Source organism: Protopterus annectens, chromosome 15.part0 (genome assembly GCF_019279795.1).
Source record: "Protopterus annectens isolate FY-2018-M chromosome 15.part0, PAN1.0, whole genome shotgun sequence".
Taxonomy (NCBI): domain Eukaryota; kingdom Metazoa; phylum Chordata; order Ceratodontiformes; family Protopteridae; genus Protopterus; species Protopterus annectens.
In genome coordinates this window covers 750,912,053-750,930,237 of record NC_056749.1, presented here as the reverse complement: position 1 = coordinate 750,930,237, position 18,185 = coordinate 750,912,053, and the positions used below count along the sequence as shown (strand labels likewise).

The following is an 18,185-nucleotide window of genomic DNA, read 5'->3' as shown; positions in this document are numbered from 1 at the left end:
TCTGAGCAGACTTTCGGAAGGAACGAGGGATTAGTCCTCAGAGCAACCCTGTCCTTATGAAAAACCAAGTATGGAGGACGAACACATAGTGCCTGAAGTTCAGAGACGCGTCTGGCTGAAGTAATAGCCACCAGAAAGTGTGTTTTCCAAGACAGAAACTTAATGGAGCAGGACGCTGCAGGTTCAAAGGGGGGGCATAATTAAGGAGGTTAGTACCAAATTAAGGTCCCAAGGAGGAGGGGGATCTCTCACTGGAGGTCTAAGGTGAGTAGTCCCTCTTAAAAAGGCTTTACAGAGCTTATGAGACAATGTTTGAATTAGATAACCCAACATGAAAGTTAGAAATGGCCGCCAATTGAACCCTGATTGTAGCAGAAGCGGACCCAGAATGAAAAAGTTGTGCTAGGAACTCCAAAATTTCGTGGACTGGGGTTGAAAAGGGATCTACGCTCCTAGCCTCTGCCCAACAAGAAAAACGTTTCCATTTGCTAGCATAAGTTTTTCTAGTTGTGGACTTGTGAGAGGAGACAATATCATGCATGGCCAGGGAAATGCTGGGAAGCCTGGCTAAGGTTGGAAGTGGAGCAACCACGCTGTGAGCTGGAGTGTTTGGAAGGATTGATGCAGCCAGCCTGATTGATGAATCAGTAGGTCTGGAATCGGATCCAGAGTCCAGGGCTGATCGAGATGATAATGGTGCAGGAACAGAAACCATATCTGTCGAGGCCAGTAGGGGGCAATGAGGATCATTTTGCAACCCAACGATATTGCTTTCTGTATGAGTTTCAGTATCAGGGGAAATGGAGGGAAGGCATAAAGATGTCCCTGAGGCCAACCGTGGACTACAGCGTCTCTGGGTGTGTGACCTGGAAGCGGAAGAAGGGAGAAGTAGTTGCTGCATTTGCTATTGAAGGGGGTGGCAAAAAGATCGCAGCAAGGCTGTCCCCATTTGCGGAAGATCAGATCCGCAACTACCTGATTCAGAAACCACTCGTGAGGCATGAGAATAGCTCTGCTGAACCTGTCCGCTATGACGTTGGACCTCCCAGGGATGTGCGTCGCAATCAGAAATCGTTGGGAAGAAATCGCCCATTGCCAGAGTCTGAGTGCTTCCTGACATAGGGGGTAGGACCTGGTTCCACCCTGCTTGTTGATGTACCACACCACTGACATGTTGTCTGTTTGAATTGCAATGGTCCCAGAAGGAAGAGAGTCCTGACGAGCTTGCAATGCTAGGAGCACAGCTCTCATCTCTAGGACGTTTACATGCAGATGGTACTCATGAGGCTGTCATGTGCCTTGGACTGTCCTGCCCTGATAATGCACCCCCACCCTATCAAGGAGGCGTCTGTGGTCACTGTGGCAACCGGAGGGGGCTGAATGAAGGGTCTGCCCTGAGTCACTAGTGGGGAGACTATCCACCAGGAAAGGTGCCTTTTGCATGCTTCTGTAATCATGATCATGTGAGACATGGGTAGCTGTTGGAAAGACCACTGTGTGAACAGAAGCCACTGAAGGATCCTCATGTGAAAGCGGGCCAGTGGGATTAGAAGAATTGCCGCTGCCATGGAACCCAGAGTTTGAAGGACGAACCTGACCTGGATCCTTTTGTTCTGCATTAGAATTTGTACTTGCTGGCGAGTTGTAGACACCCTTTCTGGCGGTAGCCTTGCGGACATGTTCCTTGTGTCCAAGTCTGCTCCTATATAGGTGATAGACTGACAGGGCAACAAGGCAGATTTTTCGAAGTTTATTGCAATGCCTAGCTGGGAGCAGATTGTGATTGTGTAGTCCCTGGCTTGCAGAAGTTGATGCCTGGTAGTAGCAGTGAGGAGCCAGTTGTCTAGATATGGAAACACCTGGAATCCTTGACATCTCAGGTGACCACTGCCATACATTTGGTGAACACACTGGGGGTTGTGGTGAGACCTAAGGGCAGAGCTTGAGCCCACTCAGCTGATGGATCTTGAAGGGTATCGCCAAGCTCTTTATGGAGATCTCGCTGAAGCTGGGTAAAATGGCATAAGTAGTTCAGTGATCTCATAGAAAAGGTCGCTGAAGCAAACATTCGCTTCCCGTATCTGTCCATGGTCCTAGACTCCTTGTTAGGAGGATGGACAGACAAAGAGGTTTCCGCTAACTTTTTTGGTGGCTGCTGCTACCACCATGGCATCAACAGGAACACCTTTGGTAAGGAACTGCTTATCATGGGGTGCTGTGATGAATTTGCCAGGTCTCCTCAGAGTTGGCTCCACTGTATCCGGGGCTGACCAAGCCTTTCGAGCCACCACTGACATAAGTGGATCGAAAGGCGGAGAAACCCAGGAGGTGGAAGGACGGGAACCGAATGCATCCAGGAACACAGACTCATCCTCGGTAGGGGCTAGGGGATTCCAGTTCCCCCTCTGCTTAAGCATTTCTAGGATGTACAAAAAGGAAACCTCTCTTCAGAGTGGGATCTCTGGGACCCTTCCGAATCATCTAAGTCTGTATCAGAAGTGACAGACTCAGGGGAGTCAATGTGCTTCCTCTTGCACTTCTTCTTACGAGGGAGCTCTTCTGAATAATCAGGGGAGGCCTCGGAAGAAGAGGAAACACCCACTGGGGTGCCCTGGAGCGCCGGTTCCCCAAGCTCGGGGTCTAGAGGAGGAGCGGAGGTTGGCACAGGCACTACAGGGGATGGAGCCGATGGGGCCGATAGTGGAACTGACTCAGTGGCCAGCACACTCCTCATGACATCGAAGGCATCCCTGCCACGATGCAGAGAAGGCTCCGGTTCAGAGGAAATCGGAATCCTTCTCCGTACCGAGGGAGATGGCTCCGAGGCCGATGTAGGAGCTGAACTCACCTGCGCCAAAGCCCCAAGAGGGAGAACGGGGTCAGGCAAGGGTCTGATGCTACTCGCCCCCCTCGGAGCAGACGAGGGAGCCCCGGCACCCAGATCCCTCGACACCATCGAGGGAATTGGAGCCGATGATGGAACTGAAGGAGATAGAGTTATCAGAGCTGATGGTTTAACTACTCGAATCCCAACGAACTCTGGCTCCGAGCTCAATGGAGTTGGAACATCAATAGAAGTGGATGGAGCTGACACCTGTTGAGGAGGGCTGGACAACATCTTGTCAAGTGCCTGCGACTTCAGCAACCTACTGACCACTCTCTCCACGTCGTGATCTGAGAGCCTAGAGGATCGAGAGGAGTGAGAAGATCTGTGACTGCACTCGCTCTGAAGCAGGGGAGACCGAGGAGCTGAATGTATCTATTCCAGAGAAGGGGACCTCAGCCTCTTGTGGCTCCGCAAAGGCACCGAAGTTTCTGATGGAGCCGACGGGGAGATAGTCTTATCGGTTCCAGCCGGAACCGAAGTAGTAGGTAGAGTCTGAACCAAAGACGGCGCCGAACTTGGAGCCGACGATTTGGTAGATTTATGGGATTTCACAGGCTGAGTCTTGGCCGGTGAATCCTGGGGCTTTAAAAGACCCCTAAGAATAAGCTTATTCTTATGTTCCTGCAGAACTCTTGGACTAAATGCATGGCAGATAGAAGAAGAGTCCTGCAGGTGCACAGCACCTAAACAATAGACGCAAGAAGTGTGCCCATCTGTCAGAGACATTTTCTGACAGCATGAGTCACACTTCTTGAACCCAGACACCTTGGATTCTTTTGACATCCTGTAACAAAAAATACAACAATAGCTAACAAATCAAAATACAGTCTACAGAAAAACACAGTATATTACAGACTAAAGCTAAAGTTTTTTTTTTTTTTTTTAATAGGAAAGCCTCTAACTCAAACGGCTAGCCTATAAAGAAAGTAGAAGGAAAGCCTCCAACTTGAACGGCTAACCTGACAAGAAAAGAATGGGGGGTTGGGGGAGAACTCTCTTAATTAAATGAGTTCTACAGAAAGGGAAGGAAGGTACAAGCACACACTTAGCTAACACAACAAATATAAGACTAAAGGTTAACAATAACCCCTAGGAAAAAGACTTTCTAGTAAAAAAAAAGTTCTATAAAGAAACTTATACAAGCCTAAGCCAGAAAACGACACCTTGCAGCTGGAGCGGCAAACGAGATCTGGGTAGCTATCGCTAGGCATCATGGGATAAGGGGTAGCCTCGAGCCAGTAAACAGCTCTCAAGCTATAGAAGATGGCCGAGTCGGAGCAGAGGATTGGCTCTGATCCCAACCAGCAAGAACAAAGGCGAGATAGACAACTTAACATGCATCATTCCCCAACTGCCTCCAGAGAGGAACAGTCAGGTAACACCGCAGGGATGTGGCAAGGATTTCTCCAAGGCCTTTCCCCTGTGCTGATACCTGGAGAAGGACCTCTGTAGGGCAGAGGAGCAGATTCCAACAGTAGACAGGGTCTTTCAGTCTTTCTCGATGCAGGAGTGCCTGTCACAAATAGTACGTCCAAAGAGGGAAGAACCATCAAAGGGGGCACAGATAAATGACGCTTTGAAGGATTCTGCGAAATTACACAGCTGCATCAAGGCATGGCGACAAATGGAAATGCCAGAACTAGCTGCCCTAGAGGTGCCCACAACTGTCAGAGATCAGCCTCATGGGATGGGTTGGAAATGGAATGTAGAGTGGCCATATGGGAGGAAAAGGAAGTCCATTCCTCAGCCATCATGGACTCAGGGCCAGAGTTAGAGAGTTCCTTAAGTAAGCCCCTCAACAGCCTCAAAGTGGGAAAGGTAATTCAATGCTCTGAGGGCAAAGGTGGAAGAAGCAAAGACCCTTTTCCCAAACCTGTCCATAGCCCTAGATTCCCTAATAGGGGGATGGACAGTAGAGCTTTCCTGGGCAAGCTCTTTCTTGGTGGCTGCCACAACCACCATGGCATCTACTGGGATACTCTTCGTCCAGCGGGGTTCTATCCCAGGAGCACTAAGAATTTCATCTGCTCTTTTAGGAATAGGCTCTGCAGCATCTGGCTCCTTCCATGCACTTGCAGACATCAGGTCCACCAGGGGGTCCTGCAGGAGGGAGCAGCCAGGATGTAGATGGGCCGGTTCCAAATGTCTCCAGGAACAGTGACTCAATCCAGGGTGGGGTTTGGGGCTGACCAGCCAACTCTCTGGTGAAGGATTTCTAAAATGTCTCCAATGGAGACATCTGGTGGAGATTTACAGGAACCCTCCCCTTCACTGAAGTCAGTGTCTGTCATTTGAGATTCCTCTGGGGAATATAGGTGCCTCTTTTTTGCACCTTTTCTTCCAAGGAACGTCCTCAGTCGGGTGATTCGTGGAGGTGCTGGAAGAAATCTGGGCTTCCCAAGTGCAAGAGTATGGAGGCCCTGAGGAGCCAGCTGCCCCGGTGGCATAAGAGAGGTCTCCGACACACAGCTCAGGAGGGGAAGGGGGATCCAAAACAGTAGGAGCCAGAGTTCTCCTAGGAGCAGAGAGGGCCCTCTCCACCAACTCGAAGGTAGCATGAAGAAGCATGAAGAAGCTTCCCCTGCCCGGACTACCATACTCATGAAGAAGCTTCACCTGCCCACACAGATCAGGAACAGGCCATCCCCAGTCACCAGCAGCCCTCCGCTCTGAGGGAAGAGATGGAGCCAAGCTGTGGAAAGCCAAGACATCAAGGGGAAGCAAAAACTCCATGAGCTTTGGAGTTGAAGTCATCCCTCCAGACTTGACATCACGGGTCTGGCTCTGAGACATGGTCGGAACTAAGCGAGTCAAGGAAGCAGTTGGGCTCAAACAAGCAAAGACTATTGCGCTTGAAGAACCGGCCCCAGGAACAGACAGATCCAGAAGCCATATAATAGCAGGCCAGATTGGGGAAGGAGAAACAATCCTACAGAGAGAACTTCTGTTCGCAAATCCTGTAGGGACAGTACTGGGATGACCCCCATCTGCGTAAAGAGAAACTTCCTCAATCTGTCCACCTCGTTTTCAGACAGGGTCCAAGAAGACCTGATGGACAAGGACAAAGAGGAGGGTTTGGAGTGATGCAAAGGGAAGCAACCCTCAAATACACACTAGGCGCCACAAGTTCCAGCCCTGAAGAGGGGGCTGGAGCATAGGGCGGAGAGTACGAAACCATATCGGAGCCAAGGTACTACAGAGGGATCCAGGGACCTTTTGTTATGATCCTTGGCCTCCTTAGACATTTTGGCAGAGGGTTGATCCCCTGAGATGGAAACAGCAGTAGAAGAAGGAAGGAGAGTAAGACCCCTGAGAACTAACTTACTTTTTCTATCTGCAATGGACAGAACCTAAACAATACACAAACTCCCTGTGAGAATCAGACACAGGGATCGTGTGCCCACTGGAAGTGCATTTTTTTAAACCCAATGGTCTTGTCAGATTTCTTTGACATAGCAGCAAGACAGGAGAGAAAGGAGGAAAGACAGATAGATGCGATGACCACAAGGCAGAAAACTACACTATGGAATTTTTTTTTTTTTTTACAAAAATCATAAGTGGTCATAACTTATGATTGGGGGGGACAAACTCTAGAAATACCCAAGAGGAACACTAACAGGACCACGATGATTCATTGTGCATTGCAAATGAGATCTGAGAGGAACTAGGCAGTATGGGTAGGGTGAGAGGAGCTCTAGCTTGGAATCCTTAGGTTGCTGATGGCTGAGTCAGTTCCAAGGTCAGAACCGAGACCCACAGATTTGGTGAAGAGTGAACAGACATCAGAACTCTGCATACAAAAAAGAATAAGGAGGGGGTGGTGGGAGGGTATGTGCATGTGTTATCAACTGAACACTAGAGAAGAAGGTTGTAGATGAAGCCACAGATCTCATGGGATAAGAATTTGGGGTAGAAAGAAGTCACAATCCTTTTTTTATTAAGAAAAGAAATGTACAGTGATAACCAGCATGAGAGGGTGACTTTGAACACTGTTTCCCAATTTAGTACAGGAGGCAAATAACTGATCAGATTTCCTGAAAGACTTGTCCAATGTAAATAAAAACGTAACTGACAATGAATGTCTAGCAAATGCAAAGTATATTCACAATTATTTGAAAAATTTGGGAAAAATAAGATTTCTGGACTGATTAATGGATGATTCAGAAGCCACCTTAGGAAGAAAAGAAGGGTTGGTTTTCAGGTAGGGAATTTTTTAGTATAGGGCGTATAGCTCAGAAATTCTCCTGGCAGAATAAAGTCTTCCAAGATAAAAACTTCAGATCAGCCCTAGCAGCAAGTTTGAAAGGGGGGGTCCAGTCAACGCCTGTAGCACAACAGTAATACCACATGGAAGTACTGAATATCTAAGTGGAGGTCGAAGTAAAAAGGAACCTTGGAGAAAAGCCTTGGATAATTTGATAGATCCAATGTGTGCATGAAATTTCACCCATAAGGAAAGAGGATATTACAGCTGACTGTAAAAAGGTGTGTGAGGAAGTCCAAAAATGCTGGAAAAGGGGGTTGAAAAGGGGTCAATATTTTTTCAAGGGCCCGAACAGAAAATCTTTTCCGTTTTCCTTACACATTTTCCTAGTCGAGGGTTTTGGGAAGACAAAATTGGGACAGCTGAAGATAAAAACCTGTACTGTCTATCACTGGAGATGGAGAAACTGTGCTGTCAGTCTGAGAGGGACTGAATGTTCAGGTGAGGTGACTCCGATGGGTGCAACAGAAGATCTGGGTCCAAGCACAGCACCCAGGAAAGGTAGATGAGATGAGGCCAGTGGAAGGTAAACCAGACTTGTCAAAGCCAATAAGGGGCTATGAGGCTCACTGTGACCTTCATCACAGAAGTTTTCTGAAGTTCTGGAATTAGGGGTATTGAGGGAAAAGGCGTTAAGCACTCCCATGCGCCAAGGGTGTGTTAGAGATGCCAAGGGTGACTCCCCCCCCCCCCCCCCCAAAGAATTAGACAAAGAACTTGTTGCAGTTATGGAAAGAGGCAAAGAGGTCACAAAAAGGTCTGCCTCAATGGCTAAAAATCCACTCCGTTCCAAATGGATTGATGGACCACTCATGAGGGAGGGGGACAGACCTGCTCAACCTCTTTCCAGAAACACTGGATTTCCTCGGGATATGTGTTGCTGTTTGAAAATGGCGAGAAGATACTGCCCACTGCTCCACACTCATGGCCTCTCAACACAAAGGATAAGACCTGGTTCCTACCTGTTTGTTGATGTACCCAACAACCAACATGCTGTCTGTGCAAGCAGAACTGCTCTCACCTCCAAAATACTGCAGTGAAAACTGGATTCTGTTTGGAAAAATGTGCTTTGGCCTGTCTTTCCCAGATAATGCCCCTCCACCCTCGCTGGGAAGTGTCCATGGTCAGTGTGGTTTAGGGAGAAAGGAAGAATGAAAGGATGTCCCTGTAGAACAAGTGGAGATTCTAGCCACTACTGAATGTGAGGTTGGCAAATGTTCGTTAGAATCACTAGAAAAGACATGGGCCGTTTCCTGACTGACCACTGAACCACCTTAGTAAACTAAAGAAAGTACAGTTGTGTAAAATCTTACCATAAGAGTAGACGTCCTCCCCCTTTCACTGTTGCAGTATTCATAATCTAAGGGATCTTCTGTCAAGGATAGCCTGAAGTCTGGCCAGTATACAAAAGCCTTTAGTACTTACAGGCATTGTATGTCATATGTACGCTCCCCACACAAGGCACAGGGCATAAAGTGATGTACAGACTCACATACACAGAACTTCTTTGCCACCATTCCAAGTCACTGTTGAACATCAGTCTGAATGCCCTTCTTCCCACAAGCAGCAACATTAAAATGTCAAAACAAAACTGCCAAAAGGGGTTTTAAAAAGTGGCCACAAGAGCAGGGGAGGTCAAAAATACAAATACTTCGAAAATCTTCCACAAAGCAGAAATATCTTACCAGAATTTAAAAAAAAATCTGGAAGATGGTTATCCCAATCTGAGGATAAATACTAAAATAACTTGTAAAACAGATGTTAAATAGATGAACCCCCCTCCCCCACAAAAAAAAAAAAAAAAAAAAAACTGATAAAAAAAGAGAGCCCAGAGTCATTATCTCAGATATTTGTGGAAAAAAGAGATCTGGAGATGGAAGATATGCACAGCATTATGAGAGAAGGGGGCCAGGGAAGAGTTAGAGCTTGGAAACGCTTTTCAAGTGCCAAGTTGGCTAGTGCCTGCGTTAGCTAGTCCTAGAGGTTGAAGTTGATAGAACAGATTTAAAAGTCTGCAAACCATCCAAATGGGGTAGCACGACACTTATTCATTCCACTTAGCAGAATACATCTGACAAGCAAAGGTTTCCTGACTGCCTCAATCACCTCCAAAACACAAAATGGAAAGTCCAGCAGTAGCAGAGGATCTGAAAACCTAGACCTTATGTTTCAGCAAAACTCATCTGATAAAGAACTGTGATACATTTATGTATTGCAAGAAACATGAAAATCTATAACCATCCCCTTTCACAGCAACCACTGGCAAACAAGAAGAATGTATTTTGGTGGTCTTTCAATTTTGAATGAGCAGCAGATCATAGGAATAGCTGGAAAGGTGAGTTAGAATCCAGAATTTTCCCTGCTAAGTGAGGAAGAAGGCATCTGTCATCAACCTGCTCATGCACTGATAAAAAGAACAGAAGAGGGGATGGTCTGCATTCTAATGTGGTGAAAAAAAGTTATGTACTTACCATAACATTCCATACGAGTTGTTCATCTCGCCTTCATTCTTACAATTGGGTTCGGAGACGATCTCTCGGCTCTGAGTCGGCCACTTTCACAAGCTCAAGGTTTTCGAATAGTTCGAGGCCAAGTCCCTATCCCATGATGCTCTATGCCTCACCTCAGATCTAGGTTGCTGATCCCAATATATACAACAAGAGTAATATTGAGTAACTCCAGCCAGAGTAAGAAATCCCATACAAAGACCCACAAGACCTCAAATCTCTTACTTGTTCTTTGAGAAGCCTGGATGGGGTAGGCGGGAGGGAATGTAAGAATGAAGGCGAGATGAACAACTCACATGGAAAGTTATGGTGAGTAGATAACTTCTTTATGTGAAGTTCTTCAATCTCGCCGTTCATTCTTACAAATGGGTAGCGTCCCAAGCACCATTTATCCTGGGTGGCTCACCGAAGTATATTCCTGAGGACAGTGGAACCAAAGGAAGTCCAGTCCCTGGAGGCCTTATCTACTTTGTAATGCGTAATGAAGGTATGTGGTTTTGACCAAGTGGCAGCTGTGCATATTGTATCTAACGGCAGTCTAGCCATGCAAGCTGAAGAGGTAGAAACAGCTCTTGTGGAGTGCGCCTTCACTTTATGTTCTAGCAGTTGATTTACAGAAGAATATGTGAATTTTATACAATCTGTTAATCATTTGGAAAGAGTGACTTTTGACACAGGCTGTCCTTTCTTGGTATCTGAATGAGAAACAAAAAGTTGTTCTGATTTTCTAAATTCTTTGGTCCTATCCAAATAAAATCTGAGTTGTCTGTGTACATCAAGTTTATGCAACATATACTCCAACTTGTTGGAGTTGTTAGTGAAGAGGTTGGAAGTTCAATTGTTTGATTTAATTTAGCCGCTGAACAAACCTTTGGAAGAAAGGATGGATTAGTCCGAAGCGACACTCTGTCAGGGTATAAAATCAGGTATGGATAAAGCCTGCAGTTCAGACACCCTGCATGCTAATGTGATGGCCACCAAGAAAATGGTTTTCCAAGACAGGAATTTTAGTTGGCAAGAAGATACAGGCTCAAAAGGAGGAAGAATTATCCTAGATAGAACAAAATTTAGGTTCCAGGGAGTGAAAGGTTGTCTAACCGGTGGTCTAAGATGTATGGTTCCTTTTACGAAGGCTCTACACAACCTGTGAGACATGAGATTCGAGCCCTCCGATCCAAGGTGAAAATCTGAAATTGCAGCTAACTGAACACATATGGAAGCTGCTGCAGCACCTTCATTAAAAAAGTTTAGTCAAGAACCCTAATATGCTAGCATTTGCGGAGATGTACGGGTCAATATTATTTTGAGAAGCCCACAAAGCGAACCGCTTCAACTTGCTGACATATAACTTTCTGGTAGAAGCCTTGTGAGAAGATACAAGGATATGCTGCACTTCCGAGGAAAGACTGTGGGACCTAGCTATGTTGGAAATCGGAGCAGCCAAGCTGTCAATTTGAGGGAGTGAAGTGAAGGATGAAGAGCCCTGATGAATGTGTCAGCAAATCTGGAACTGGGTCCAGGATCCAAGGTTCCTCTAGTTGGTAGAGTCGAAGGAAAGGGGACCAAATCTGTTGAGGCCAATAAGGGGCTATCAGAATTACAGTCTTTCCCAAGGTTTTGGCTTTCTGCAAAAATTCTGGAGTCAGGGGGAATCAGGGGAAAGGGTGGAAATGCATATAGAAGTCCCAGGGGCCAAATGTAGACGAGAGAATTTTCCTCTGGTGGGGGATTCAGGGCAAAGTAGCTTCTGCATTTGGCATTCATGGGGGATGCAAACAGGTCGCAGCAAGGCTGGCCCCATCTGGGGAAAATCCTTTCCGCTACTTGGTTTTTGAGGGACCACTCGTGCGGCATCAGAATAGCTCTGCTTAGTTTGTCCGCGATCACACTGGATTTCACCGGGATGTGCATCTCTATCAGAAAGCGCCCGGTGTATACAGCCCACTGCCAGACTCTAAGGGCCTCTCGACATAGGGGATAAGACTTTGATCACCCTTGCTTGTTGATATACCAGACTACTGACATGTTGTCGGTCTGAATCACAGTCGTTCCCACAGGAAGAGAGTTTTGGAAGTACTGCAACACCAAAAGTACTGCTCTCATCTCCAGGACATTGATGTGTAAATGTGACTCTCTCTCTGACCAGGTGCCTTGGGCTGTTCTTCCTTGAAAAAGCCCCCCCCCACCTACCAGAGAAGCGTCCATGGTCACCATGGTTGAAGGCGGGGAAAAACAAAGGGGCGACCTACTGTTACATGGTGGCTGGTCAACCACCATTGTAGATCTTTCTTGCATGAATCTGTAATGATTATTAAGAATGACATCAGAAGTTGTTGGTAAGACCATTGGGTGAAGAGTAAGCATTAAAGTATTCTCATGTGCATGCACCCTACAGGAACTGCTATAAGAGTTGCTGCCATAGTACCTAGTAATTTTAAAACTTGAGAGTCTGGTACTTTGTTTTGTGCTAGAATACCTGATACCTGTTGCCGAGGTATGACTATTCTTTCCAGGGGCAGTTTAACCATGGCGGTAGTGGTGTCTAAATCTGCTCCAATAAAGGAAATACACTACGATGGTGACAACGCAGACTTGTCGAAATTTATAGTTATTCCTAACTGGGAATACAGTTTTAGGGTGAGGTCCCTGGACTGAATTAGTTGATGCCTGGTGGTGGCGGTGAGGAGCCAGTCATCCAGGTACGGAAACACTCGGAATCCTAAACGCCTCAGGTGAGCCGTAACCACTGCCATGCATTTGCTAAACACTCTGGAGGTTGTTGTGAGGCCAAAAAGCGGTGCTCGGAACTGATAATGACTGGCACCCAGCCTGAAACACAGGTGACCTCTGGATGGTCTGGCCATTTTGATATGATAGTACACATCCTTGAGATCTACAGAGCACATCCAATCGTACGTTCCTAGAAACGGAAGGATCGAATGAAGCGTGACCATCTGGAACTTCTCTTTCTTTACAAAAGTGGTGAGTTTGCCGAGGTCCAAGATGAGCCTCCAGTCCCCTGTTTTCTTTGGTACTAAAAAGAATCTTGAGTAGGTTCCGGATCGCATCTGGTGTGCTGGGACTGGCTGGATGACTCTTTCTAGCAACCTTTGAATCTCTATGGTTGTTTGTTCCGTGAGACTGGGTGGAATGTCTGGGAATTTCTTTCATATGGAGGGTGGTTCTGTAAAAGGAATAACATATCCTCTGGAAATAATGCTTTGTACCCAAGAGTCTTTTGTAATTTTTAGCCAGATGTCTGGATACAAAGACAAGTGACCCCCAACTGCCTCCAGAGTAGGACAGTTGGGCCTCCTTTCAGGAGCACTGGTAGGGCTTGCCAAAGAAATGATCCCTGTCACCCTGGTTTTGCGGACCACCTGTGCCACCTGGGCAGCGTCTTCCATTATTGCCCCCTCCTCTGCCCCTGGAGGGGGGTTTACTGACTGTGTTCTGAAAAGCTCCTTGGGACTTGCGGAACCACATTTTTCCTCCCTTTTGCCCTTTGGGGTAAGGTCTAGTAAGGGTGGAAAAACGGACGCCTACAGCAGATAGTCTTTCCATCTTGTTCACATCTAGTGAGGGTCTCCTTGACTTTAGGCCCAAAAAGGGATGAGCCATCAAATGGGGTATTAACAAAGGAAGACTTGAAGGCTTCCACAAAGGAGCATACGCGCATCCAGGAATGTCTCCAAAGAGCTATTGCTGCCTGACTCGCCCCATCACCTGCATAAGAAATGAGACGCACGGACGAGTTAGCAACAGAATTAAGGGTATTGAGCTGGGATGTCATCTTATCAGGAACGCCCACAACTGCAGTACTCTGTACAGTATCTCCAAGCTCTTTAAGGAGATCCCTCTGAAGTCTGGTAAAGTGTGTCAAACAGTTGAGCGATCGCATAGCAAAAGTCGCTGAAATAAAAATGCATTTTCCATACCTGTCCATAATCCTGGAATCTCTATTAGAAGGATGGACAGTAGAAGAGGTTTCAGACATCTCTTTCTTGGTGGCTGCCGCCACCACCATGGCATAAACCGGAACTCCTTTGGTAAGAAACATTTTGTCCTGTGGAGAGGTAAATAAACTTGTTGGGCCTCCGAGGGACAGGTTCCACAGTATCAGGAGACTACCACACCCTTCGAGCAACTAATTCCATTAATTCATCAAAGGGTAGAGCCACCCAAGAGGTGGAGGGTTGAGACCCAAAGGCCTTTAGAAGCACCGACTCATCATCAGTAGGGTTAATGGACTGCCAGTCACCCCTCTGCCTTAGGATCTCTAGGATATCAGCAAAAGAGATATCCTTCGAGGGAGACCCTTCTGACTCCTCTAAGTTAGTATCTGATGTAACAGACTCCTGCGGGGAGTCTAAATGCCTCCTCTTGCAAAGCTTCTTCCTGGGAACCTCATCAGCGGGAGCTTCTGGTGAGGTCTCAGTAGAACATGGGTCACCCAAATGGAGCTACCCGAGGCTCTGAGTCTCTACGATTTAAGGGGACCTGTGATACAGAGGTAGAACGCGGCACTTTCGGGGATGAGGAAGTAGGCCTTGATGAAGTGGGTGTCTTAGAAGACATAACTCTCCTCATGGCATCGAAAGCCCCACTGCTCCGATGCGAGGAAGCAGACTGTTGCGAAAAAGATGGCAACTTCTCAGGCGCCGAAACAGTGGTCTTAAGCCAGAGAAAGGAGCTGAGCTCATCCGTGCCAAAGCAAGCTCCAAGCGGAAGGGTCGGAACCGACCCATCGGTTTGACTCTCCCCCGGAGCCGACCGGAGAGTGTCGGCTCCCAGACTCCTCGAAAAGCATCAAAGTCTGCGTTGACAGAGGGAACAGGCCTCGGCTCCATGGGTTCCACAATCATAAGTTCTACCTCCGCTGGCTCCGAAGGCCCTGCTCGGCTTGGAGGAGGAGCAGACATAGAAGGCAAGGACGTCTTCGGCTCTGAGACCGGTTGGGCCAGAGCCGATAATAAATTGGCTAATGCTGGGTTCTGGAGGAGCCTCTGCACTACTCGGTCCACATCCACATTGGAGAGGGATGGATGAAGCCACTGATTGTAAAATTGGTGACTTCAGAGACCGGCTCCGAAAAACTTGCTCTGTTCCGGGGACTGTGGAACCAGCAACCGCACCTTCTCAGCCAATTTCAGAACACAAGACTTTGGCTCCAAAGAAGCATTCGAAGATTTAGATCCCTTAGAAGATTTAGAAAGCTGGTCAGCCTTATCAAGAACATCCTGAAAATCAGGTTTCAACAACCCTCTATCCACTAACATTCTCCTACGTTCTAACAAGACCCTGCTGCTGAACGAGTGACAAATGGAGCGGCCCTCCTGAAGATGGACTGCACCCAGACAATAAACACAACAAACATGTGAATCAGTAATAGACATTTTTTGTCCACATTTAGGGCATTTCTTAAACCCTGACTTCTGTCTCTCTTTCTCCTTATGATCAGCCATAATGTAATTGAAATAACTATATATATATATATATATATATATATAGATATATATATATATATATATATATATAAAACTGCCTAAACAAACACACTGGCCAGGCTAACACTGCACTCTAAGATAAACAGTTAAAAATACAAACAGCTATAACAGTTAAAGATTCAAACTGCTATAAAGAACACCCCCCTCACACTAAGAAGTTACAGTTATAAACACTGCAAATGGGGTTAGGGACCAACTAAAACACGGTCAAGAAAGGCCTAAGAGCAGCCGTTCTATAAACAAAGATTTTCCTCAGAAAATAATTAAAGAAAATGACTAAGTACTAGTCTATTGTTAAAGAAGGACAAAATGCACACTTTCTGAAAAATTCCTATAGAAATATATAGACTAAATTTAGAAAAGATGAAAATACTGGCCCGAGCTCCACTCTTGACCTCCGATCTGCTTGAAGCGGCAAACCTGGATCTGGGGTGAGGCAGAGAGCATTATGGGGATAGGGACTTGGCCTCGAGCTACTCGAAAACCTCGAGCTTGTGAAAGCGGCTGACTTGGAGCAGACGGATCGGTTCCGAACCCATTTGTAAGAATGAACGGTGAGACTGAACAACTTCACATTGGTTGTCTTCCAGGGAGTCTCCCTCTCTGAAGCCTTACCAAAGATTACCTTACCGCTGGGTCCATGTGAGGACTGAAGCTGCTTCTGAGAGAGTATTATCAGAAGATTCAACCACAGCTCACACTGAGACTTGTATAAATTTCCCCTTTCTAAAGAGGACTCTCATTTTCTGAACCAGAGAGCTATCCAAGTGAGCTTCCTGGGTCTGTTAACAAGACTTGTGGCAAGTTATGCTGCAAGAAAGGAAACCCTCATTGAGAAAGATTTGTATCATCCCTCATGGTGTGGCAATGACATGCAGTGTGTAAGCAAATGATGGCTACAAAGCCAAACACGTCACAGTCCTCAGCAGCCCTGGTAACCCTCAAGTAGGCTAATGGAAGAGTGACTATAACTAACCTCTATATGGCTCAAAAGGCATAACAGGGTATGATCATGATGGTTCCTGGTCAAACTAAACCTGAAAATGAAACTTGGTACCCTTTCTACTCAAGAGAACTGTCAAACGTTAGGATCTTCAGATAAAAATAAAGGCATAGCTCACTTTCAGGCTGCATAACAAATCCAACAAACACTACTTTACAGTAAAATCAATTTCTACAGCAATAAATCTTTCCATAGCTTATAGTGAACAGTTAAACGTCTAGCTTGAGTAAATAAGTGCAGAACAGAGATGTACCTGTTATGAAGCTCCTGTGGATTTCTGGATCTGTTCCTTGAGAATGAGGATGCTCTGTCTCTGCTCAGGAGGTAACATTGCAATCTGGTCAGGAGTCAGCTGTAGTACCTGCATGATGAGAGCCGCCTAGTGCAGAAACAGAAATGTATACCATGAGAAACACACCCAGGGAAGGTAGTGTCAGCCTGGTACAGAAATAGAAATGTATATCATAAGAAACACACAGGAAGGATGGTGTCAGTCTAACAGAAAAACGTATATCATGAGAAGCATACAGGAAAGGGTAATGTCAGCCTGGTATAGAAACAAACGTATATCATAAGAAAGACACCCAGGAAGGGTGGTGTCAGCCTAACAAAGAAACACAAATGTATTTCATGAGAAAGACGCCCAGGAAGGGTGATGGCAGCCTAGTACAGACACACAAATTTATATAATGAGAAACGCACACAGGGAGGGTGGTGGCAGCAGCCTAGTACAGAAATGCATATCACAAAAAAGACAAAGAAGGGTAACGTCAGCCTGGTACAGAAATGTATATCATGAGAAAGACATACAGGAAGGTTGGTGTCAGCCTAGTACAGAAACACAAATGTATATCATGAGAAAGGGGCACAGGAAGGATAATGTCACCCTAGTACAGAAACATATATCATGAAAAAGACATTCAGGAAGGGCAGTACCAGCTTGGTACAGAAGCGTATCATGAGACAAGTTCATAGGAAGGGCAGTGCTGGTCTAGCACGACTACATAATGTAAGAAACACTTATAGTAGGGGACTGCCACTCTGGTATAGAAGCACAAAAAAGAATTAACGTAAGCGTCACATGTACACAACTTGACAAACACATACACATAGGAAAGAGTGCCAGCCTGGACAAGAAACATTAAACATATGTAAGAATGTCACACTAATTCATGTCACTAGTAACAGACACACACATGAAAGGAAGTGCCATCCTCAAGCAAAAACTAAGTACAGCATTTGTGACACACACACTAGTATGACAAGAAACACATTCATACACACACAAGCATGAGTGACACGGGCCTGAATCATAAGAAACGTACATACATGAGGGAGCGTCAGCCTGATGCAGAAACACCAACACAAAACCTACTAATGAGCAAAGTACTGAGAAAATGCAAAGTCAACATGACGCAAAACAAGAAACAAACCTATTAGCTGTACAATATGATAGAACAAGTTAGATATAAAAAGACACATCTGTAGTATTGAAAGTCACCACTATTTACAAAATTACACAGTAACAGATACAATTTACATGTTCAAACTGTAAGCAGCCTGAAGTGGAAAACACAAAGTAGCAAAAGTATAAATAAGCACTGAATAAAAGCAATACATTCTATCATGAATGGTCTATACCATATTAGTACTGAATAAAGTTACTGCATAATTCACCTACTAACAAGCAATAGAAGGGCAAATCTTAAGCCAGACAGATACAATAAAGTTTCATACTTGCAAAACGTAATAAATAAGTGAAATATGGACCATTTTTAGATAAGATGTGTAAAGAAAATGAGTAACAGTGTATCAGTGTAGGAGATGATGCTGTTGTAATGCTAAGGGAGAAAAAACAATGAAACATCTTCTAAAAGTAAGATTAACTACCAGACATACTTAAACAACGATATAGTACGTATAGTTAAATCAGGAAAAAGTGCTGTAGTGCACTGGAAATTTGAAATAGGAATTGACACAGTTAAGAAGGGATGGGCAGATCAGACCGAGCATAAAG

General features: G+C 45.7%; 1 protein-coding gene across 3 annotated transcripts in view; it reads right to left on the bottom strand.

Moving 5' to 3' along the window:
* The window catches only part of CSTF2 (cleavage stimulation factor subunit 2), a 1,531,011-nt gene that overhangs the window by 77,647 nt on the left and 1,435,179 nt on the right, over positions 1-18,185 (bottom strand). For all 3 annotated transcript variants that reach the window (XM_044057611.1, XM_044057609.1, XM_044057610.1), the window contains one exon: positions 16,422-16,547. In XM_044057611.1, coding sequence (XP_043913546.1) covers positions 16,425-16,547 — 123 coding nt within the window. In that variant the 3' untranslated portion in view covers positions 16,422-16,424. The remainder of the gene's footprint in view (positions 1-16,421; positions 16,548-18,185) is intronic.